Source organism: Lygodium microphyllum, chromosome 8 (genome assembly GCF_053477565.2).
Source record: "Lygodium microphyllum isolate KBCC chromosome 8, Lygodium_microphyllum_v1.1.10, whole genome shotgun sequence".
Taxonomy (NCBI): Eukaryota; Viridiplantae; Streptophyta; class Polypodiopsida; order Schizaeales; family Lygodiaceae; genus Lygodium; species Lygodium microphyllum.
Window position 1 is genome coordinate 159,272,262 of NC_141142.1, and position 26,285 is coordinate 159,298,546.

At 41.4% G+C, this 26,285-nt stretch overlaps 1 protein-coding gene and 1 pseudogene across 1 annotated transcript in view; both read left to right on the forward strand.

Annotated features, from left to right (window-relative positions):
• MIA40 (Cox19-like CHCH family protein) overlaps positions 1 to 26,285 on the forward strand; it is a 140,721-nt gene that overhangs the window by 96,679 nt on the left and 17,757 nt on the right. The window contains exon 3 of the mRNA XM_087683793.1: positions 8,447 to 8,572. Within this exon, the coding sequence (XP_087539919.1) occupies positions 8,447 to 8,572 (126 nt within the window). The remainder of the gene's footprint in view (positions 1 to 8,446; positions 8,573 to 26,285) is intronic.
• On the forward strand, positions 13,786 to 14,743 carry LOC148033062 (uncharacterized; annotated as a pseudogene).

The window sequence follows — 26,285 nt, forward strand, 5'->3', positions numbered from 1 at the left end:
AAACATCTTCTTTGTGGGTGCAAGTGATAGCCTTTGCTTTCTGAATTGTACTCAATAAAAATGCATTTTATAGCCTTATCATCAAGCTTCCCATGAAGCTTTTTCGATCAATGTGCATAGGCTATGTAACCAAACACCTAAAAGTAGTTAACTTTGGGTTTCTTTCTGTGCCAAGCATCAAACGGAGTGATTGTCTTCAAAGCTTTTGTAGATGCCCTATTCAATACATGATTGGCGCATTGAAGCCCTTCTAACCAAGATTTATGTGACAGCCCCTTGCTTTTCAACATACAACGAGTCATTTCCATGAGAGAGATTCTTGGAGTCATTGTAAGAGTGGCTTGATGCATAATGCCATGATCCAACAAATATGTCTCAAATGTACGAGACATGAACTCATCTCCTCTATTTGTGCCAAGTGTTGTATTTTTACTTTAGTTTTAGTCTCAAGTTTTACCACAAGATTTATAAAATGCACAAATATATCAAACTTAGCGTTTATCTATACACCCATGTATACCTCAAGTAGTCATCAACAAATGTAACAAAATAAAGGCGACCCCCGAAGTGCATGTATCCTCATGGGACCACAAACATCAAAGTGAATAAGCTGCATTTTTTGGACAGCATGCATTGCACCATCCTTTTAAAATGTGTGCATCTTGCCTAAAATACATCCCTCGCATGCATGAGGAGGTGGAGTCTTTACTGGAGGCAATGCATTTACCATATGATAACTTTGAAAGGTCATTAAACTTCCAAAGTCCATATGTCCATAACGAGCATGCCAAAGCTCCGTATTCTACATAGCGGGCATAAGACTAGTGACTACAAGAGCATCATGAGATTGTTGGTCATGAGTGTCTAACAAGAATAAACCCTTGTATAGGGTGCTAGACAATGTGAGTGTATAGTCCTCTCTATCTCTGACAATACATTTGTCGCCCTCAAAGATGACTTGAAAGCCATGCTTATTGAAGGTAGAAATAGACAATAAGTTCTTTGTAATACCAAGCACAAACAATTCATCTAGAAGTACAAAGTTTGAACCATCCGCAATGGTAATAGTGATTGTCCCAATGCCACAAACATCATAATTGCTATTGTTCACACATGTGACACACTTTCTAGCAGGGAATGAATGCAAAGAAGTAAACAAGCACTTCTTGGAAGTTATGTGCTTTGAAGCACCACTGTCAAAATACCATGTTTGCTGTGTTTCAACAGCATTAAATACTAAATCAACCGTAGAAGAATCATGATTGCATGTGAGAAATGCATAATCCTCCTCTACCAAGTTGGTTGAAGCATCATTGATTTGTTGCTTGATGCCTCTTGGAAAGCCAAACAAGAGTCTTTCTTCTTCTTCTTGGCTGATCTCTTTTGGCACTCATCAATATAATGACTAGGCTTCTTGTAATAATGGCAAATTTCCTTCTTTTTAGACTTATCTGAGTCTTGGACAACCTTGTTTGATGATTGTCTAGCATCACTCTTTTGCTGATTTTGTGTATTTTGCCTAGATTTACCCTTGCTTGTAAACTTAGAAAGCATAGCCACATTACTTGAACGCAATGCAACATTTTTTTTAGTTTGCTTCTCTTGCAACAAGAGACCTTCAAACTCCCCGAAAGTAAGAGACTGCTACTCCCCCCTCAATGACAACATCAAAGAGGTGTGAAAACCAAGATATGACTCTAAAAGAGAGTTTAGGGTGATATTCACTGATTCAGGATCGTGAATAATCTCATCAAAATTAAGCAGATGCTCATGCAAATCTTGTATATGAGTAAGGTGATCCGTCATGCTATCACCCTCATCCATATTTACATTAGCCAACTCTCTACAAAGGTAGGGGATCCTAGTATCATTGCAGGCAGCAAACCTACGCTCAAGTATGTCCCATGCTAATTTTGAGGTCTTGCAAGACCAAATGTGCGGAATGATAGCCCTTTTCACTATCAATGCTATCAAGGAAAGTACTTGAGCATTCTTAGAATCCCATTTTCTTAGATTCTTTGTAGGAGGGGCAGCAAGAGCAACACCAACAACTTGTCCTGGAGTGTGATGCTAAGCTATTTGAGGTGCGAGACCTCCTGGTCGCTACAAGTCACTTGTAACATAGTCCCACAAGTCCTTCACAACAAGAAGATTGCAGACCATAAAACTCCACAATGGTAGTTGGAGCCATCAAGCTTGTCCTCTTGAGTGAGAACACCAAGGATGTTGCTTTGATCGGTGTTTCCTTGACAGGTTATGTTGTCAGGAATGAGCAAAAATCTGCAACCAAATGCTCCTCAGAGTACCAAAAAATCCCTTTAGGATTATCAAACAAGTGTCAAATTGTCACACAAATGCCAAAGTGTACAGAATGTCACCTAAATCAACACTCAGCCACAAGAATAACAGCAATGTACATGTGTGTATTGCTGTAATATACTTGCATCAAATGCATGCCCACAAAATTACAAAATCCAGCAATTTAATGCCAATTTTTCCAAATTTCTCGCATCAATGCCAAAGATATTGTGCAATGTTGATGATTTCGGTGGAGATTCATGCATGGGGATTCAAATCGGGCAAAAGCTCCAACTTTCCTTGAAGAAATTTTGACAGCTTATAGAAATTGGAAAAGTTGGCCAAAAGTTGCTAAATTTCTTGGCACAGAGTGCAAGAAATTGAAAATTTCTTTGAAGTTAGCTATGAGATGAGCAAGGTGAATGAGAAATTGCAGAAATCTTAAAAAACCCTCAAATTTGGAAAATTAGGGTTTTTGTGTTTTTTTCTCAGATTTGCAGAAAATGGCGTGCAGGGCTGAGAAAATGGAAAGCGAGGCTAAGAAAATGGTGAGCAAGGTTGAGAATATTACGAATAGGGCTAAGAGAGGCTAGGTGTGCACAGTTGCATGCAAGACTATATACGGGATTGCGTGCAGATTGAAAAAAGCAAGAGCACCTCCTCCAAAACAACAACTTCTCTTCCTCGGGCTGAACATTGGTTGACTGCAGCAGGACCTTGGTGGAACGGCATCGGTTGATGGTGGCGCAGAATTTGCATGTAGAAGTTGCTTTGATACCAAATGTTGGAAATGGAGGAAGAGAGAGATGGAGAACACAAGTCAATGAGCAAGAGTGGGCATCAATTCCACACACAAAAGATGCAAGTGCTAGAATGATAGAATGAAAGTACAATATGTCTTAAATAAGTTAGACCTATCCCTAACTCAACTAGAGTTAAATGAACTCTAGAACTAACTCTAGAAGTGGTGACATAACTTATTAATGTAGTTGTGTTCACACTACAAACCAAATAACTAAAACATGAGGCATTGCCCATAGAATTGGAAAATTCTAACAAATGCAGCCTATGAAGTCATATCAACCCAAAAATGCAAGTACGTGGGGTTGCAGAAATTGTTGCCAAGTGTGGAGGTGATGGAGCTTGAAGGATAAGGGTGCTAACGCCAAGGGGAGGGATGGTGACACCAGGTGGAAGATGCTCCAAGCGCAAGGGGTGATGGCACCTGAAGCTGAGGGAGAAGATGGTGATGGAGAAGAGCCATAAGCCACGAACTGCAGTGTCCTCTTGAAGGGGTGTAAGGATAGTGGAAGGGCCGGAGAGAGAAAGGAAGGGTGTCTAATCATGGAAGACGAGTTACGAAGAGTGTGGATGGTGGTGTCTAAATGAGTGGAGAGGTGGCCTATTTCTAGGCCACAATTGTCTAGGGTGGCGCACCATGGAGTGGACGCCCCATTGATAAAGCGCCCAGAGTGAGGGTGCCAACCACTTTTTGGGACTGTCAGTGCAAAATCCACTAGGGTGGATACATGGAAAAAGTGGTTTCTCAACACCCCGTCGTAGGCCTAAAAAGAGATGAAGAAAGAGGAGTGGAGAGAGGTAAGGAGAAGATGCAGAGGATCCTGGAGATCCAAGATTTCCACTTGAAAGATAACTTGTAGTAAGGAACAATAGATAGGATGGACTATAGAACTTGACTCCACCTTAAAAGAGAAGCTACTAGCTCCGTAACTCCATGTTGGAAGGAATTCGAAGGCCTTGTCACTAAGGAGTGGCTGAACCTCCAAGGCCTTGATGTAGGTGGTAGCTAAAGATCTTGGGTATCAAGAGAAGAAATGATTGCTTGAAACTAGCCATTACTAAACAGTAAACGGTGGGTGAAGAACTTCATGGTGAATAGGTACCTCTATAGAAGGTGGAGATGTAGGGATCCCCTCTAAAGCCGAAGAAGAAGGATCCCTCATGGAGGGCAAAGAAAGAACATCCCTCTCTCTGAGAGATATGGAATCTAAAAACTCATGGATCTTAGACTCCGAATCATCTGATGACGAAGGAAGTGCCCCCATCATGCTGAAGAAGATATCTGGGGTGCCAAAGAAGTTGTTGAACTCCTAGAGGTGGCCTCTCAAACCTAAGTAGTGGAGGGTGGGGAAAGGACAGGCTCATCCTGAGTTGAGGGTGGGCAACAATCGCTCTCTCAATGGAGTGGACTCCGGAGCCGAAGTAATGAAAGGTGTCGAATAGCCACAGTCTCTCGAAGGAGTATACTGCCAAGGGGACGGTATCCAACAATCATTGTCTCTTGATGGAGCAAATTGTAAAACTGTGGGTTGTCAAGGTAGCATTCTTGAAACCCTAGAAGAAGTAGAAGCAAATTCTGTAGCACATTGCAGTGGTCTCAAGGAGGTTGAGGTACTAGGTGATCCTCCTTTGGCTTGAAAGGACTTAGTACACATCGGATGCGTCTAATTGCCTTGAGTATAAAAATCTGAAAGCCAGTTTAGAATAAACTCAGTGGCCCAAAAGGGAGAGGTGGCACAATGAGTGCCTAGGGGTAGATGCATATACTCTAGTAGTGTAAAGGTCGATGCCGGTAAGCATCGGTGGAGGGTCCGGTGATGCCGGAAGAGGAGCACCTAGTAATTTGTCCATCTTGTGGAGAAGTCATAGCGCCAGAGAGTCAATCTATGAAAGGGAAGGTGGGGGAGAGAGAGGAAGAGAAGGGTATCTTTGTCTCCCAGTGATACAACACAAATGAAAGGGGGAAATTAGTAATGATACTGAATCCACAACTTGTCTTTGCCTTCTCTAATGAAGAGGGTCTTTAGCTCTTTGAGCTCGTGCATTGTGATACCATGTCAAAATAATAGGTATGCTTTGATACCATTTTAGAATATGCTCTAATACCATGTCAGAATATGCAACGATGTAGAGAGACAGTAGGGTTTGCGGGGAGAAACACAGAGTGTGTACGACAAACATTGAGAGAAAAGAGGGACTTAGAAAACACAGAAGAACAAGATGATGAAACATTGAATCATGCTATGTGAAGAAAAGATGATACAACAGAGCTAAAGCTTAGAAGATGATTGCAATGTTCTGTCTGAATCAGGCAACAACAGTTGTGGGGAATATGCACAGTGAAGGTAGCGAAACATAGTCCTTTGGGTAGTGGTCTATCAAAGTAATCACTTGAAGGTGAAGGGCAGCTGTCGAGGGAGCAAATTGCAGTCCTCTGATGTTGTTAGGGAGGAAGAAGATAATCACCAGCTATTGAGGGAGCGATGTATAGTCCTCTGATGCTAGGAAGATGGTTGGGGTTTGCAAATGCAGTTGCCAGAGGCATGTGTGAGTTGATGCATGATGAGATGGAGGTCGCTAGGTGAAGGGGTAACCACTAGGAGGATAAACACAGCCTATGAACTCCTGTCAATCCAAAAATGCAAGTACATGGGGCTGTAGAAACTGATGCCACGTGTGGAGGTGATGTTAGGCATGAAGATATTGACGCCTAGGTGGGAAAGGTGACACCAAATGTGGAGGTCTCCAAGCTGAAAAATGCTAGTGAAGATGGAGCCTAAAGGAGAAGGGTGCTGATGCCAAGTAGAGGGATGGTGACGCTAGGTGGAAGATGCTCCAAAGGAAAAGGGTGATGGCACTTGAAGTTAAGGGAGAAGATGGTGATGGAGAAGAGCTACGAGCTATGAACCAGTGTCTTCTTGAAGGGGTGTGAGGGCAGTGGAAGGGTTGGAGAGAGGAAGGAAGGATGTCTAATGATGGAATTAGAGTTGCGAAGAGTGTGGGTGGTGGTGTCTAAATGAGTGGAGAGGTGGCCTATTTATAGGCCATAACTGTCTAGGGTGGCGCACTGCATAGTGGGTGCCCATTGATAAGGTGCCCAAAATGAGGGTGCCAGCCCCTTTTTGGAGCTATTAGTGCAAAATCCTAACCAAGGTTGATACATGGAAGAAGTGGTTTCTTAATTGAGTAGGTAGTTGATTATGAGAGAAATGAAACAAAATAATTTACTAATGGCTGCAAAGGGCCAAAGTGACCTATGAGACCATAAGTTACAACCATTTGTGTGATGATGCAACCATTTGAGAAAGAACAATAATTGTAAATGAGTAGTAAAACAAAGCTAAAGAATATAGAGATAATGGCTAATAGAAAGCCCCAACTGATATAATTAGGAGTACTGTAACCAACCTTTGTATATGAATTACTACCAAGATATATTGGCTCAATGATTGAAACTAATTTGATGCTCATATACTTTAAAAGGTGATTTGTATTATGTGTGTGTTTCAAAATATGCTTAAATGTTCATTTTTGTATGTAAGGATGGCTAATGGCGAGACTGCCCTGTAATTATACTTGGGTTATCAGTGACAAGATGCCCAAGAGAAATTAAAAGTTTAATCGAGTGGTCAGATTAACCAGAAAGCTTAGAATGACTAAGACTTTTGCACTCTGATAGTTAGGATGACTAGAGACACATATAATGAGTGGTTTCAGAAAGTGAAACCAGATGCTCATGATCAAAGAAACAAACCATGAACAAGTGAACTTTTATAATGAAGCTCTCCCAAAGCTAAATTTGGTGACTCCTAAAATTTTGGAGGTTACTATTTTTAGAAGTTGCTCAAATGAAAATTTTGTTCATGTCAAAGACTCTAGAATTTCACAAAGAACAATATTGTCTTTAGCAGCTATCTTGAATTCTTAACCACTTCAGAGATTTTTAGAGTAGAAGGTTCAGAAGCTTCTTTCTCTAGAAAAGTGACATGTGGCATTTAGAATAGGACATGTGTCATTTTGAAGAGACAAGTGCCCTTACACTTGTTATTTTCAACAAACACTTGTCATTTGTAAGCTCTACTTTCCACTTTGGAGCATCCAAGCCCCACACCTATATATTGAAGGTCTCTCTCTTTATTTGGAATCAGCTCTCATGCTGAAATTTCAGCCATATGCTTTGTACTCTCCTATCTCTCTCTCATCCAAGAAGCACTTTCTGCATACTTTGATCTAATCCAAGCACTAAGAAGAAAATCAACTTGCTGCCCGGAGTTTGCAAAAACTAGGGTCTGAAATCCCTAATTTTTAGAATTGCAACAAATCAGCTCTTTTGTATATGGTTCAGGCACTTTGTGCCTGTGGCTTGTTTCAATAAATTCTTGTGAAGGGGAGGGGCCGGTTCCCCTCTCAATGTGGTGTCGACTCTTTTCTCTCTTTCTCTCTATCTTCTAATTTTCATGGTGATAATTGATCGAGTTGGTTAAGTTTAAAGTATTGTCATTCTCACGTTCTTCCTTGCAGTTACAAGTGCTAAAGCCTAATGCACATGGAACAAGACTAGTAATGTTATGGAGGTACATGGGGCCTATTGGCTCTAGCTCAAGCAATGAACTCTTGTATCCTCATATGCATGTGTTATTGATGCTTGTATTTGGGTCTAGGAGGTCTAGATTGGCCAAGTTGGACCGTTTGATCAATTAGTGTTCCTTGTGTAGATGCAGGTTGTGGTTGTGTAAGGGTCTTTGCATTGATTCTCCTGAATGCAAACTAATATTGGGATTTGAAGCCCCCTAGGTCTCCCTCATAAAGAAACCTATAAGTTGCTTGTAGATAGATCCTTGGTGTCTTGGGGCTTTACTCTTGATGAGAGTGTCTCTAAGCCAAATGAATATCTTCAATTGAATGAATGTACAATGATTGAATAATTATCCATACTAATGATTTATCCACAATAAAAATGGTCCATAATGATATACTAGAATGCATAAAATGTTGTTAAATCGAAAAACCAAGGACTAATTGTACCAAGTGTCCTTAGAAACAGGAGCCCGAATCGTGTTAGGTGTACCTTGTATGGTTATATAGGCAACATTGACAAGCTTCTTTTTTCCTAGGAAAATTCTATAAAAAACAATTGAAACTATCATTGTGCATCATATGAATTGTCTTTGTCTCTGTTCAAGAGAGAGCCTTTGTAGAGGATCATTGACAAGCCTTTACACATTCACAAGCCTTGTTTGAGGACATTGATTCAAATGAACCCACGTTAGAAATAATGATAGATGTTATGTTTGCTAGTTTATGGAGCTTGGAGTTTGATTTTGGGCATGTTTTTCTTGTTTTGTAGGACTTGGATTTGAAAGCACAAAATGCCTTGGAATGTCCTTGTGTTGCTGATTTGCAAAAAGGTCCTTGTGGAAATGTATTTTCGAAGGCCTTCGTTTGCTACATCAAAAGTACTGCTGTAGAGAAGGTAGCAAATCCATTGCTAAGATATTGCACAATTCTAGTGACTTGTAGTTCTGAATTAAAGTGTCCTTGTCTTGATTATTCTTTTTGAAAAAAGCCATAGAGACTCAATGCTCTATGAAGCTAGCAAGAGGGTCCATAGAAATTGGGATTAGTTAGTTTTCAAGTATTAGTCATGTTTACAGTTTGTGATTAAGAGCTAGAAGTCCCTAATAGTCAGTTATCATGAGTATTTTTTCTAATCAAGTAGGCAATTAGATTTGACGTCTTTAACTTGTTGAGTTTTTGTCATAGTGAGCCTTATGGTAGAGCCCTCCTATTGGTTCTCTTTCCATACTTATATCATTGTAGATCAGGAACTTAGTGGTGAAGAACAGGTGTAGTTGCAAATTTTGTCCAATGTGGAGTAGAGACTGTCTTTAGTTCTTGTTGTTGTTGTTAGTCTTAGTTTAGGATTTAGTAGTGATCTAGCTTCTTCTCTAAGATCCGTTCCATGTATCAAGTAGATCACCTTATGCATGCCATCTCCTTTGAAGGCATTCTAACGCTTGACAAGATTAAAGTAAATTCATTTTGTCACATACATGAGCTTAGTTCCTACTATCATGGCTGCATCAAGCATTTTGCACATATGGCATCTAGTCTAAGTGACCTTGTAAAGAAGAAAATGCCTTTCTAGGCATGGAATAAGAAGGCAGTCTTTGTGAAGCTCAAAACATTCTTGCCTCTTGGGTTTGTCCTTATATTTAGATTTGGTAAGACCATTCATAGTAGAAGTAGATACTTGTGTTGATTGCATTGTAATGCTTAATTAACGAGGCCATGTTGTGGCTTGCAGAGATTGTTATCTTAATGATTAGAGAAATACATAAAATTTATGAAAGTGAGCATTTTGATGATGTTCACACTTCAAAATATATAAATGTTAAACAAAATTTCTTGTTCAAATTGGTCACTAGATCTTAAACTACTTCAAGACTCAAAAGTATTGATAGATATAGCATAACATTTACAGGAGAGAGATGCAAGGTAAGAATATTTCTTATATAAGTTCCATTTTTAAAATTAGTATTAGAAAGCACATATAATTGTGCATCTTAAACTACTTCAAGACTCAAAAGTATTGATAGATATAGCATAACATTTACAGGAGAGAGATGCAAGGTAAGAAGATTTCTTATGTAAGTTCCATTTTTAAAATTAGTATTAGAAAGCACATATAATTGTGGATGCGCATTCTAGAATGTCTTGATTCTCAACCATCATAGTTGCTCATCATGGAGATGCCAGTTACATAACAGTTTCGTGAATTTATAGAATGGTTGTGCTGTGCATACTTTAAAAAGGATATGTTTCTTCTATTTAATGGTCACGTTTGTGTTACTTTATTTCTCTATCTAAATCGAATCAGCACTTTAACACAACTAACACCAATATTTACACTTGTCCTATGAGGTAAAAACTGTGAATTTTAAATTTAAAAATAATCCACTCCATATTACCTCAAAATTTCCATCAAAATCCTTCAAATTCATCCATAGAAGTTCTATTGTTTTGTGGTAATGGAATCCCATCAAAATTGTGAGCTCTCATTTTTCTTGCCCCCACCCCTTCCCCCACACAAAAAAGAGAATGATTTTCTTTATAAATTCCCTTGGGACAAAGTACCCCAATGCAAAGTACAGAAACAGCCCTATAAGGGACTTACAAAACAAAACAGATACAAAAGAAGGGAAGCCTATTACAAGGCCTGAGAGAACAACCAATTAGGAGGTCTTCAGTGCTAAACCACATGTGGTTGGCAATGAAAGAAAGTGCTAGAATCCTAGGCCTGAGAAAAGCTTCTCTTCTCCTCAAAGTCTCCAAACAGCCTTGTATCCTCTTCCAATTTGGCTGGATTGTATGGGCAATCTTTGTCCAAATCTTGTAGTCTCTGTGGTGGATATTTCCAATAGGTCTACAGTGTGGTTACATTTAGATGTCCAAATATACCAAGCAATGATGCTAGCTATGAGCTTCCATTTGCAACAATGCCACTTAGTCACATGCTTCCTCCTCTATGCTTGTCTCTGGGTCTTAGGTGCGGATGGATTTGAAGAAAAAGATGGCTCTTCTTGAGTGTTGCAACAGTGCTATAAGTGTTAGCAGAGCCCCTTTCCTATTCTAGTTGGATGTGCAGGCCAGGACTGCATCTAGCACAAAACTGGTGGCTGCCATACCCTTGTTTGCCTCTCCCACCCCCGACTCCTTTGTCATGCTGCTTGGGGAGTTCAACATTGCAGTGGCTCAGTAAGCATAGCTTATGTCATCAAAAGATTGACTTGATGGGAGTCGGCTTTCCGACTCTTGTCATGGCTAGTTGACACCTAGAGTGACTTAGTAGAAGTACATTGCCAACTTACTTTGGCTCGTGGGGGACGTGAGGAGTTTTGAGTGCAGATGGGTCGGACCCATACTCATTTGTAAGAGATGAAGGGGTGTTTGTTGGGGCTGGAACAAGCCTACGTGGACTTCGTCAACCAGATGTGGCATTAGTTGCATTACTCTCATAAGGCAAAATCCCATTCTGGTTTCCTAAAACAATGCAAATCAGTTCTACCTAGCGATTAGTTGGCCATTTTATTGTCTTCCTATTTCTATCGCTGATTTAAAAAAGGTCCTAGCTAATCGGGACCACTCTATCATTGGACGGACCTGTTAGAGGTCACGCCCACCCGCTTTCCTTTCATGACGATATCATCTTTAGTTTTTTTAAAATTACCTATAACACATTTATTGAAATATATACAACCAGTTTCCTTAATTAGTCTGTTAAATCATAGGTTCCTTTACGTAATTTATCTCACGGACACACATACAATTTAAACAACCCTTTAATAAAAACAAATTCCTTTATTGTATTGGAAATTTATTAGAATTTCCATCTTTCTGATCCTGCGGAAGATATTCAAAATTCCATGAGGATATTCTGTCCACCAAGATTCCTCCCTTGTAACTAGTATTAGGGTTCGAGGATCCCATCTTGGGTCATGAAGGGGCTTGTCAGATTCTAGGAGTAATGCGGAATTTATGGCCAGAGCCCCCCCTGACATCCACATATCCTACTGCTTGAGACTATCCCTACGGACAGACCTTTCCACTATAGAGCTGGGGTAAGCCTTTCACAACGATAATCATGACCCCCTTGGAGTAGGGTCTCGTAGCTAGCCTAGGGGTAGTCTAGCGCAATCTTTCATTTTATCTTGTTTGTCAATGTTTTTAATCAGAGATCTAGATTCTTAGCAAACACAAACAATCCTTTCAAAAATATATCAATGATGCAGTGGTAATCACACCATCGAGTAGCTCATAGCTTTACATAGCCAAGGTAGATTCTTAACCTAAGATAACCTTACATTTTAATGAGGATTATTCTCTCCATAAAAAAGTGTTGAGTATAAATCTTTCAACTTTGTTAAGCAAGACATGAACTTCCCGTTTAGGGCAAACTTACCCAATATAAGCGAATTTCCTTTAGTTAGTACTTAGAAAAAAAAATATTGCGACAATAATTTAACGAAATGATTTACAAGACCTTCGAATAGACTTTCACTTGTTAAGCGTTAATCAACTCTTAACCATTGTCCCGGTTGGCAATAAATATATCGAGTTATTTTACTAATCTGGAGTGCGCATAGTTTTTTACCCCTTTCGTGCAATAACCTTCTACAACTATTTCCATCATGATTCTACAAATTATAATCTCGATTAATCTAACTACAAATCATAGGTAGGAGTTAACCATTTATGCTTGTATCAATACGCTCTTTAGATGAAACTGTCATTTCGTGTAAGTGTAAATATGAAAGCTAATATTTTATGTACTTAATTTTTATATGGATGCTATCTATGTAGTCTAACAAGGAGTTCTTGCACCATTTAATGCAAAAGCTCACATTGTGTGTAAAATTTCGGTAAAAACCTTATTATTTTATGTGGCGATATGAAAATAATAGCCCATTTCTGAGTTGTGAATAACCTGGTTTGGTACGACGACATTGGAAATTTTGTCTTTGCTTGCACTTGCTTTGCCACACCCAATGTTTCGTTGGTGGTGGTAACTCTGGTAACCTAGGGCACTCCCGTATCTTTGGCAATATCCATTCTTTGACCGGTTGCAGTGGTTCTCATGGTCTTCGCACCTCATTGCTTTGGAGCTATTGATCGCAAGTGGGTTTGAGAGGTAGAGAAGGTGGAATAAATTCGGGATGGGAGAGCGTGAGAGAAAATTGCCGAGATGAAGACCAAGACAGGGGAAGGTTGAGTTAAATCATTTCCTCCCTAATCCTCTCTCTAGTTCCCTCTCTCGCAGCCTCTTAGGATCTTCCCTCTCTAGCTCTCCACCTCTTTGGTGTGAGGCAGACTTGCCGTGCGCAGGAATGTACCTGGCATGGGGCAGACCTGTCGTTAGCAATATAGTGTTGCAGAGATGTACCAAATGCATTGACGCAGGCGTATTGTAAGTTAGAGAGAGGATTAGAGAGGAAACGAATTAACTCAACCTCCCCGTCTCTCACATCCTCTCGGGATCCTCCCTCTCTAGCTCTCCCCCTCTCTAGCTCTCCACCTCTCTGGCGTGAGTCAAACTTGTCGTGCCCAAGAATGTACCTGGCGTGGGGCAGACCTGTCGTTAGCAATATAGTGTTGTAGAGATGTACCAAATGCATTGACGTAGGCGTACTGTATGCAATAATGTACTGACAGCAAGGTACTGACACAGACCCATATGCCAATGTACTGAGGTTGCAAACGTAATCAGATTGATATGACACGAATGTACGCAAAATGACATGAATGCAGACCTAGGTGAATGTATTGATGCACTGGCTTGTGGACCAGGCAATGATGCATTGACTTTGATTTTGATCACGTCTTGGAGTATGCAGCAATACACTGACTGGGGCTACAATCTGTATTTTTGCAGTGAATGTAAACAGTGTGAAAGCATTTGGGCTCGTAAAAGATTACTGGGCTTACAAAAATTTAGTGAGGGGTTCGGGAAAACTTGGAAATTTGTAAGAATCATAGAAATTGCTCTGATTTGATAGTACAAAGTACAAGTTGAGTGGCTTTGCACATAGTGTGTGAGAGATGGATAATGTAGACAAATGCAAGCATCAAACTGTGAAAAATGAATATCTGGGAGACGAATCTGATCAAGGACTAACGCAACCGTCCATGGAAGCAATGTTCAACACCCCTTCTCAGAACACACGGTACAAGACGTATGGCCGTAGGGTCCGTCTCCCTAGCATCTGACAGGCATGGAAAGACCTCACACACTATGAATGAAAAGAAATACATCTCATGATTTGCTCTGAACTACGAACTATGAGACAAGAATTGAAGAAAGAAATACGAGAGCAGATCAAAGCAGAGCTGATGGTAAATCAGAGGGTAGAAATGCAAGACATGCACATAAAGATTAAGAATGACTTACAGGCACAAATGCTGTCCGAGATGCACACGCTGAAAATTGAAATGTTGAATGTTGTAGATGCCTACAAATTTGAAATCTTAGAATTGAGGGAAGAACTGAATACATTTAAGAAAAAAGAAATGAACGTGCAAGAATAATTACAAAAAGAGAAAGAGGCTTTGAAGGCATGTGAAAGGGAGGTTCACTCATGGGCAGAAGTGGCAAAGACAACACAAAAGGAGATAGAAGAAGCCAGCCCATGGATTGAGGTAGTAAAAGAGAATAAGGGAACATCAGTGAACAAAATGGAAGTAATGAATGCTACCTTGGAAGAAGAGGCTAGGAGACGGGCTAGGGTTTTACATGTACGGGTAGTAGGATGGGAGGAGAAGAGGAGCCCACAGGAAGATGCTAAGACACTTGCTGATAAAATTGGGGCTTCTGACGTACCTATCGTCAGTGCTTGGAGAGTGGGGAAAGAGGACTCTAAGTCCAAGGCTCTAATTCTTCACTTTGGAGACAGAGAAAAAAAAGGCCTTCCTCTCCAAGAGGAGAGCCCTCAAGGGTGAGAAGATTTATTTGGATGAGGACCTTACCCCAACACAAATAGCGCATTGCAAAGAACACATGCCCAAGGTATTGGAGGCTCGCAAAGAGGGAAAGTGGGCTGTTTATAGGGATGGACGAGTCATCATCACTGCCAAAACAACTTCATGACGATATGAGGCCTATGAGACACTTTGGATGTCAATATGGAATTGTAATGGAGCCCTACGCTTGGATGTTGGTTACCTTGAAGATAGCTTCTGAAACATAGATATAGCAATGTACATAGAAACACACCAATGTAAAGGCAGCCGACTACCAGACGTGTGGGGATACAGGTGGGAAAGTGCATTTCGACTAGCAGTTAGAAAATCAGGAAGCACTAGGGGTTCTGGAGGTGTGGCCATATTATACTGGGAAGACCTCAAAGGGATAGTGCAAGCAATGAAAAAAGATGATGATGCACGATACTTATGGATTACAATACATGTAGGAAGACCATGGGATATATTCATCGCAATATGCTACTTTCCTTTTGCAAATTCTACCTTGCCACACGAGATGGATCACCCTTTAATGTACTTTATGAGGATATCATGAGATATGCTAGCATTGGGGACATATTATTAGTAGGAGATTTCAATGCACGCACTAGAGATAGACAGAGTGACTTCTATATGCATGACAATGCCATGTTCAAAGAGATCGATATAGATGAAATAGGCCTATGCAGGAGAGCCCACGATAAAGAAGTGAGTACCTATGGAACGCACCTATTGACTTTGGGAAGTGCACATAGACTAGCCATCTTTAATGGTTTGCCACAATGGCCAGGATCTGACAATTTGACATGTTGGAATCACAAAGGAGGGGCAAGTACTGTGGACTACTTGATAGGCTCACCAGCATTGATACCAGACATCCAAAACTTTAAGATATCTAAGAGACCAATTGGCATAGTAGCAGATCATGCTATTTTGACACTCATGCTCTCTTGTGTACATATGAAACATGAAACACCATGCCTCCCTAAACATCCCAAGTACTACTTTATAGAAGACACCTCACACATCTACAGTGGTTCTCTGCAGACCAGTTTACATACATTGGACTTGAGTAGATTGTTGGAAGAATGTACAAGAGATTTAGCAGAGGCCATACATGGATCAGCCATGTATGCATTTCCACACACCTTGCCCCGATGTAGACCCACACAATCTACTGTTCCCCAAAATAGCTGGTATGATTATGAGTGTAGAGTCACACGAGCTTGCCTACAGAGGAAAGTGGAGCTAGGCACTCAGACACATCGCCAAGCAACGGTGTTCTTCAAACGCCTTGTGCGGAAGAAGAAACGAAACTACTTAGCGAAAGCACAAGCAGAGATATATCAGCTATTTTTGGGGCAGGATAGCAAAATCGCATGGAAGATGTTCCATGAAAGACAGCCCCCCATACAGATTATATAACCAGATGCGTGGCTTGACTATGGGAGACTACTGTATAACTTGCCAGGACAGCCACCTATGCAGCCCCCAGAAGCTTGTAGGCCAACACAATGGTCATTCTTCACATGGAAAATGGTTAGGGATGCAATTTATAGATTACAAAATGGGAGGGCACAGGATGAAGATGGACTAGTAGCAGAACATTTCTCACATGCTTGTGACATATTAGCACCCATATTAGCACATATGTTCAATAGAGCAGTATGTGAACGTTTCCCTGTGAGTTGGTCAGACAATACTATAATCGCGCTATTTAAAAATGGTGATCCCCTGATTTCTAGCAACTACAAGACTATTATGATCGGTCATACTTTGGCCAAGATATATGGATCTATATTGGAGCATGTACTCAGTGAGTGGGCTGAAATGCAAGGCAAGAGAGCACGAGGACAGGCAGGTTTCAGAACAAGGATATACCACGCTGGACCATATTCTCACACTTAGAGCCATTATTGAGGAGGGTCGAACCTGAGACAAGAGGATTTATTGTTGCTTTGTAGATTTTTGCAAAGCTTTTGATATAGTGCCTCGTACACACATCATGCAGAGATTGCAGGACATTGGAGTACTAGAGGGTGTATGATGGGGTGTCTATGCATTATATGAGGCAGTGACAGGTCATGTACGAGCACCTGGGGGGCTATCAAAGAGGATTGACAGTACCATAGCAATGAAACAAGGATGCCTACTTTCACCCACATTGTTTGGTCTATACATAGATGAAGTATCTGATTACATAGATCGAGGAGGAGGAGCTGGAGCCAGCTTGGCAAGGGTGCTAATACCGATATTACTTTATGCAGATGATATTGTTCTCATTTTAGATTCACTGGAGGGATTGCAGTGCCATCTAGATGCTTTGCACATCTTCTGTAGAGATAAAGACATCACCGTGAACCTTGGGAAGACCAGAACCATGGTTTTCAATACTTTAGCAGCATGGGTGACTAGATCTATGTACCAGTTCACATTTGGGGGAGACATACTGGAGCATGTGAGGGAATATGTCTATTTGGGAGTCACCTTCTCTGGCCCACGTTTTTCGTTGAGAGGGGCATCAGAGGCACGTTTGGCACATGGATATGCAGCACTAGGGGCACTCGAGAGTCAATGTGCTCACATACAGTTCCAGGGGCCCTGCACCAAACTCTGGTTGTTTGACACACGAGTCACACCTACATTACTATATGGAGTAGAGGTATGGGGTTGTAGCTTGTACCACAGGCGTCGTAGCCCACTCACTGATCAGATTGGAATAGAGAGGGATTATTATGATGGTTGGGATAGCGTGGAAAGGCCATTGATCATGATGATAGCACGCATGATTAGGAGTAAGCCCTCCACTCCACATCCCATTGTCAGAGCAGAGCTAGGGGCAACATCTATAGCTACGGAGGCACTCTTCAGGGCAGTGACCTTTTGGCACAGACTATGGGAACTTCCACACCATAGATACTCTAGATTGGCACTAACCTCATCTAGAGAACTAGCAGCTAGAGGCGAGAAGAACTGTTGGTTTTCACAGATGACTATTTGGATGAGCCTACATGGTTTGGATATTGACTCTCTTCCACCTTGGGATTATAGCCTTGACTGCCCTACAGTTTCTCTCAACCGATCAGAGTTGAACCAGGTGATCAGAGCTGATATCTTGAGGATTGAGACAGCAAGGACATGGATCCATCCACACTCCCTCTAGGATCAAGGATGGAGTTCTACAGGAGTCATTTCTTGTCTCTCTGATGATGGTTTCACTATTCGGCCAGCATATATAGACACTCATCTCTCCCATAGCGTACGGGTTGCTATTGAACAGATTCGCACCTCCTCACATAGACTTCAGACGGAGACAAGTAGATGGACAAATACCCTAGCAGAGGATAGGACTTGCCAGCTCTGTGGTCGAGAGCGTGAGATGGAGGAGCACTACATATGCAGATGCACAGTATACTATGACATACGAGGACGGTACCATTGCCTCTTCCACGATGGATTTGGAACCCTTTGTCGCATCATGGAGTACGAGGACTAGAGATGCCTAGGTTTTTTCCTCTTGGAGCTCGAGAGGCGTTGAACTGCACTACTATGAGACAGGAGGCCAGCTCACCCAGAGGGACACACGTAGAGAGCAGTGACAGACTTCTTCTACAGAGCCGACCCTACTGACACTACCAATCTAGCAGAGATAGAGCCACCCCGCCAGACACCTTATAGGCCACACCGTGGTGTCACATTGGATAGAGCCACTTCCCTTCGTCGAGCACGACGACCCCGTCTACCAGGACCACGTCCGAGGAGGCCACACCACAGTTGGATTAGAGCCATTATTACGAGACACCGTAGACTCACCATCAGGCATATCAGTGAAGCAGCTAGGGACCGCATCATAGTTGAGATCATGTGCAGATCTTGAGATCACCTAGAGCCCATAGTCCCCACCACACTTTTGTACATGGTTCTACCAGATCTGGTTCTCCTTTCCTTTCCTTTTCTTTTCTATTGATGGAATAACACTACACATGGTTCAACCCTAGTATAGTCCCATCATATAGTTATTTTCAGTATTGTTTCATAGGCCACCCACTTATTTGTAATGTTATCTTTACCTTACTGATGAGATGACATTAGACATGGATGTACTCTGGATTTTGTCTCATAGGCCACATTGGCCGTATGTAGACGTTAATATATCTTTGTTTCTTTCTTTCTTTCTAGCTCCCTCTTGCAGCCTCTTGGGGGGGAGTATCCTTAGCAGTTCCACACGGCAGTGGGAGTACCTCTAGATTGTATCTAGTCTAGATATCATTTTGTACCTTCTCAATTTAGTTCAACATAGCATAAAGGTTAGCTTCACTGGGACTTTTGAAACCTCCCAAACATTTTGTATGCAACATTTTGGTCTCATAGGCCAACTTGGCCTATTGTAGACGTTAATATAACTTTCTTTCTTTCTTTCTTTCTCTCTCTCTACCTCCCTCTCATAGCCTCTCGGAATCTCCTTGTACCTCTCTACAAACTGAGTAGAGGACATGCTTTTATATAGTTAGAAGGGAGTGCATGCTAGCTCTCCCTTCCCCTCTCTTTTTGCCCTCTTTGGGTAAAGACAACTTCTCCACTTATAGTGGGGAGCTTCTTTCTCTCTTTCTTCTTTTTTAAAAAAATTATTATCTTATTTAATTTAGTGAAGGAAAGTGGGGGTGTCATGAGGCGACACCTATTTATGGGGATAAAGAAGATAATCATGATAAAGGAGATACTTATAATAAAGGAGATATTTATAATGATGGTACTGACGACGTTGATGAGGATGATGATGATTATGATGATGACGATGAAGATGATGTCGATGATGACGACGATGATGAGGATGATGATTAGGGGGCGGCCTTCAGTTCGACGGCCCCCCTTTTTCTTTTCTAAACATTTAATAATTAACATTAGTTTTTTTAAAAAAATGTTAGTCTTTTTATTAACATTAGTTAGTTTTACTTTAGTTAGGTTAGTTATTAGTTAGCCAAACCTTACTAACTTAATCTTACTAACTTTACTATCTAACTAACTTAACTAACTTATAAACTAACTAACTAACTTATAAATTGACTAACTTTACTACTAACTTTTATTTGTTTGGAAGTATTACGGTAAAAAATGCATAGGACATTAAGGGTTATTCTAGTAAATATTATTTGTATTAATATGAGAGTGGCTAGCCATGAGGTAAGAGTGTTATAGGGCATTATCCATTCAATACTATTACATTTTACAAACCACGAATGTCTTCTAAACTTGCTTATGTTAGTCATGTCAGTCAGTCATCTCCTGGTTGTGAGCTCCTGTCTGAATTTGATGGAGACATAGGAGCTCTAGTAGTTTAGCTGCATTTTCTTTATCTGTCGGCTTCTCATGTGCATTCCTAGGCCGATTTATGCTTCCACTGTCTGCCTACACTTGCCGGACATTGTCATTGTCATCTAGGGTTTTTTCGGGGTCTCCCTATTTTTTAGCATTTTTCTTGAGTGATCAACATTTAATGCTTGTTGGCCAGCATTTATGGCCTCTTTAGGATTAGGTCGGCCAGTTTTTTGTTGCTTTTGCTATCTATAGGTGTACCCCCCACTTGGTAGATATACACACTCTTCACTCTTTAGTCTTCCCTTTTTGTAGGTGTACACTCTGACTCTCCGTGCTTGGTGGTGCCATAGTCATCAGCCTGATTTGGTGCCTTCACTAACGCTTTGGGTTGTGTGGGGATTGATCAATCCATCCCCATTGTATCAGCGTTCTTCTTTAGTTAGTGCAGTATTCTTCCTTTATCTTCTGCTTCCTCTCTCTCTCTCTCTCTCTCTCTCTCTCTCTCTCTCAGCTTCTCTCTGTGTTCATGTTTTCCATTCGTTGCACACTCACATGGTATCATCACCGAAGTGAGGACACAATTTGGGGATTTGTTGCAGAAGAGTAGGTTTTCATTCTGGAGAAGCAACTCGGATCTTCAAAACGCAGATTTTCAGCATGTGTTTACAGCTTGTAGAGATGATCCACTACTCATTTGACTTTCGTAACAGCTAGGTGACAACATTAAGGATCCAATGATAGCGTCTAGGCATCAAGAGGCCCCTATCTCGAGTGTTTTATAGCAAACATAAATTTGCATTTTGAAGGCGGAAGCTCTCTAGCATAGGCGACGGGCAGGTGACTCCCTTTTGGTGGTGGGAAAAAACCTTTCTTTTACAAACATAGCTTTTTGGGTGATTGCAGGATCGAAGATGTCTTATGAGTTCATGTGCTTTGATGACTCAGAGGAGGAGCTTCTTTCCAAATACTCTCTTGAACGGAGACACAATTATCATGATTATAGTCACTAAGAGGAGTTCCCCATTAGCACCCGTCCCCTTTCTATTCATTTATCATAGAAGGCTCCACCCTCAGTAATGATGTCCTTGATACCCTCGATGCAGGAGCATGTCTTACTTTCATTATCCAAAGAAGACACTCGATGGTTCCAACTATTCATTGTGGTCATGTAAGGTGTGCACCTTCAATCTTTGGGGTCTTGTTTTAGATTCCATCCCTCGTCTTAAGAAGGATCCAACGAATGGGACTCTATGGACTAAGTAGCCTTGTGGGATCGGCTCAACTAGCAAGCCCGATCCTTTCTCTGTATACATTTGTAGGATTTTGTCCTTGTACATGTTATAGGTTGAAGACCATGACAGAAATGTGAAAGAAGCTTGTGTCTTTGTATCAGCATAAGAAGTTTGCCCACAAGATTTTCCTTGAGAAGAAGTTGCAGATACTTGGTCTTGATGATTTCTTCTCTATGAAGGAGCTCATCACGAAGATGGAGGACATGAGAGGTGAGCTTGCCTCTCTTGGTCAGATGATATCCTTTGAAGACATGGCTATGAACCTTCTAACTCAGTTGCCATCTTATCGGTTCGATGTCTTTTACACTAGCCTTATCACATCGAGGACGTTCATGACACTCATGGGATGAGCTTTCACCACTTGTCTTGGAGCATAACGAGTGACTCAGAGAGGTTGGAGCTAGTGGTTCTAGCACCACCAAGGCATTTATTGCAAGTATAGGTGGAGGAAAAAAGAAAAGGCATAGGCCAATGACAAAAAACAAGAGGACAAGAAGGATAAGAAGAAGGAGAAGAAGCCCAAGTGCGCACATTGTGGGAAGAGCACTCATCTCGAAGAGAAGTGTTGGCAAGAGTACCCCCATTTGAATCCAAAGGAGAAGGATTCGAAGGATATGAAGGTTGCCTGGTGACTACAGAGTTTGTCTTTTGTCCATGTATTTGCCGAGGAGGACATACCTCTTGCTTCTTTTGCTCAGGAGAAGCCATGGCTTGTTGATAGTGGAACCATTTCTCACATGACCTATAGATAGGACTGGCTTCAAGATTTGAGTGCGGGAGGGTGCATTGTCAATATTGGTGACAAATCTACCATTCTTGTTCGTGGAGTGGGGACTATTCCTTTGTCACGAAACAGACACTCTTCTTTAGCCAAAGTTCTCTATGTACCGGATTTAGGTTTTAACCTATTGTCTGTTCATGGTCTTACATGACACTCTTCTTTAGCCAAAGTTCTCTATGTACCGTTTAGGTTTTAACCTATTGTCTGTTCATGGTCTTACATGACTTGGTACCCATGTGGTATTTACACAGGATGTGGTGATAGTGCAGGATACTTCTACAGTTGCCGTTCTTTGAATAAGATCCCAAGAGGGTGGGCTTCACATGCTCATAGCCTTAGCCGAGAGGTCTTTCCACGAGCTTGGGCTACTTTGGCATGCTCATTATGGTTATCTATATTTTGATGCTATATGATGGGCTTCTTGGAAGAAGATGGTGGAGGGACTTCTTGATTTACCTCCTGTTCACACTTTTTGCCCTAGTTGTTTGAGGAACAAGCAACATAGGCAACCACATCCCTAGGTCTACTCTGCTTGAGTTGGTTCATATGGACCATTGCGGACTTATGGGCATGGCCTCTCTTGGGAAGGCCAAGTATTTGATGTTGATTATGGACAACTTTAGTCATTATGTGTGGCCTTATTTTTTGGAGTACAAGAGCGAGGCGTATTCCCATTTGTGTGAGTGGAAGGTGTTTGTGGAGACATAGACTACCTTCAAAGTTTGTGGCGTATGAGCAGATCATGGTGGAGGGTTTACTTCTACCCTCTTTTCTCAGTTTTGTAAGAATCACGACATTCGGGTGAAGTACATCCATCCAAACACACCTTTGAAGAATGGTGTGGTGGAACATGCGAATCGAATCATGCTAGAGATGGCCCAATTGATGTTGGAGCATCGGGGTCTTCCTCATACCCTTGGGGATGAGGCGGTGGCTATTGCGGCTCACATTTGCAACTACTCTTCAACTTTTGCGTTACAGGACGTGACTCCCTACAAGGCTTTCTTTGGTCGAAATCCATTTGTGTCTCTCTTTAACATCTTCGGATGTGATGCTTTTGTCCATGTAGACAAGAAGAAGAGGAAGAAGAAGCTTGACTCGAAGTCCAAGAAGCTCATCTTCATGGGCTATAGCTTGGACCTAGAAGACTCTGTCATTGTCATCTGGGATTTTTTCGAGGTCGCCCTATTTTTTTGGCATTTTTGAATTTTCTTCAATGACCAGCATTTAATGCTGTTCGGCCAGCATTTATGGCCTCTTTAGGATGAGAATGGCCAATTTTTTGGTGCTTTTGCTATTTATAGTTGCACCCCCCACTTGGCAGATATATAGACTCTTCAATCTTAAGTCTTCCCTTTGCAAGTGCATGCTTTGACACTTCGACTCTTTGTGCTTGTTGCTGCCATCATTGTCACCTTGATTTGGTGCCCTCATTGACGCTTTGGGCTGTGTGCAGGGATTGATCAGTCCATCCCCATTGTATCAACATTCTTCTTTAGTTAGTATAGTATTCTTTCTTCATCTTTTGCTTCCTAAAATTTATTCAAAAGGTTCAACACAATCCTAAATCAAAAGATGTTAAGGAATCTAATGGTACGAAGCCTAAAGTGAAGGTATAAATCCTAAGGCGTATGCGACTGGAGAGCAACCAACAAAGAAATATGGAGATCCTAAGGCATGCAATCCTCCTAACAGGGTAGGATAAAATGCTTTTGCTCTGTGTGTGTGTGTGTGTGTTTGTGTTTCTCTTCTCTTGCATACTCTCACATGTCTTTGCTTCAACTTTCAACAATGAGTCATGAACATAATGAGAGGTTGTGACAAAATGTAAATCCAAGACTCTAGTCACAAGTAATTTGCAAAATCTGATTTCATTTATAAGATTGAAGACATGTATGATGGATCAAAAAAAGGAGCTAGTTGTAGTGCCGAATCATGATTCATGGATCATGGTATGGCAAGTCACAAGTACCAAGTGGCAAGTATAAAAAGTAGTAGATACAAAAAGAACCTAAAGGCTAAGACTCAAGATGAGGTGTGTAATGCAAAGGCTTCATGAAGAGGCTTAGGCATTGTGATAGAGGTAAAGAACATAGAGATATAGGTAAAGGTAGGGGAAGGGAAAGAAGAGGAAATAGAAGTAGAGCTACACATAGGGGATGAGACGCAAGAGAAAGAGGAGGATGTAGAGGTAGAGAGAGGTAGATGGAGGAGAAAGAAGAGTAGATTGTAGAGGAGCTTGTAAGAGAGGTAGAAGAAAAGGTGGTAAGTGAGGTAGATGAATAGGTAGAGGTCGATGAGGATGAAGAGGAAAAGGGTAAATCAGAAAACCATTTTTTAAAAAACACCAACTTAAAAAAAAGGGGATGAAAATCATACAGATTGTACATGTCTGATTGGACTAGACGGATCGTACTAGATGGATTTTTTTGTGGATGGAATGCAACCATGGGCCACGATCATCTGCAAGTCCAGGTCAATTCTCCACGGAGACCTTATTGCGCTAGATGTTGTTGGATCTGAAGCAGTTGGATGACCTGTGAGCGTTGTTGGTCTTGGAGCTTCACGACAAGTGGGGGCAGCCACCTGTGACGATTTCGTGCTACCTTGTTTGGATCTTGTTCCGAACTCTCGCTACTTCCTTGGGAGGACCAAGACCCCGATGTTGATTCCTAGTTTGAGTACCAACCTACCTTGATAGTGACTCGCTCTACTCCATTCTTACTTTCGGCCATTGGTGGTTCGTCAGGTACCGCTTCCACTAAGATAGGACCCAAAATTTGGCTGAGTGGCTCCAATTCAAGTGAGCCCGGTTCCAACTTGGGTATTCGTATCGCGTATCCCTCTGACTCCAACCTCGCAATGCCCATTAAGGATTTTATCATTTAGTGGGAGAACAAGTTGGAGAGGAAAAATTGGCAGAGGGGAAAGTGGCTATGGATAGGGATGGGGATACTGAGTTGACGATGGTAAAGATGGATGAAGTTTTCGGAGACTAGCCGACTGGTACTTCTCAACATCCTGTGTTTGAGTTGTTGCGTGAACATTATCAAGTGCCGGAGCAACACAATGCTGAACTAAATGAATAGGTTGTAACTGGTGTAAGATGATCCATTGAAACTTAAAGCACTATGCCTACTTTGAAGTGGAATTTTTGTCAAAGCATATTCCAAAGTTGGTGCGGGATACTCTACTTGCTACAATGCACATTTCCCCACTAGCTCTTCCTTATTCTAAAACTAATGCCTACAACCACCAAGTTGAAAGGCACTTGTTAGAATGGGGCTTAGGAGCAAAAGCCGAGTAGAGGCCTTAACTCTTCTTTGGGCAAGAAGTCTACTCCTAAGACATCAAAGGACACCCAAGTCAAATTCATGATGGTGACATATGATCATCTGTTTGGTTGTACCTCCAAATGATGTAGATCTAACAAGAAACAGATTTGGTGATGAGTCAGGTGGAGTCTGCCTGGCACATGCTTTGAGCATGACAATTCAAGTAGTGGGTGAATCAGTTGCAAATGTATGAGGTGTAGCAAGTCAACAACTTCAGACTATTTGTGATGATTGATATTGACTTCACCTTGTAGTGCAAGAGGGAATACAATTTATTGAGGCCTTGACAACAGAGTAAATCTTTGATAATATTCCATAGCCTTTGCTCTAGGTTTGGATAGATGTCTTCATGGAGATCTATTGTTATGACCATCATCGTTTTTCGACCGTTTAGCCTTAGCCTCTTGGTCTAGCCTTTAGCCTTATGCACATGCTCGTTCACACCTTCTAGTGCTCCTAGCTACAAATCTTATAGCTCTTGCTCCAGTTTCGGCTTGGAGTCCCCACTCCACTCTTCTATTATATTTCTCAGCCTCCACTCTGAGATCGGATAGATGCCTTCATTAAGATTAGTCATTACGACTATCATCATTTTTTGGCCCTTCAACCTCATCCTCTTGTTCTGGCCTTGGCTCACCATTGGAATCCACAGTGCATGCCATACGTTGGGCAACGGATGGACTAAGTGGATTTATCATTGGTTAGTCATGTATTAATGGATGTGTTTGTTTGGATTTGCTAAGCATGGTTGTTGGTTGTCGATCGCAATTGTTGTTAATGTATTAGATTCAATGATGAATGAAATGATGATCAACATTCTGTTGTTTGAGCAAATTGATGTTGTTCTGTTCCTCCTAGCACAAATAGTGGAGCTTCTCTCCCAAAAGTGAATTGCCTATTCCATAGAAACATGAAACGGGGAACGAAAACAGGAAACGGGGATGG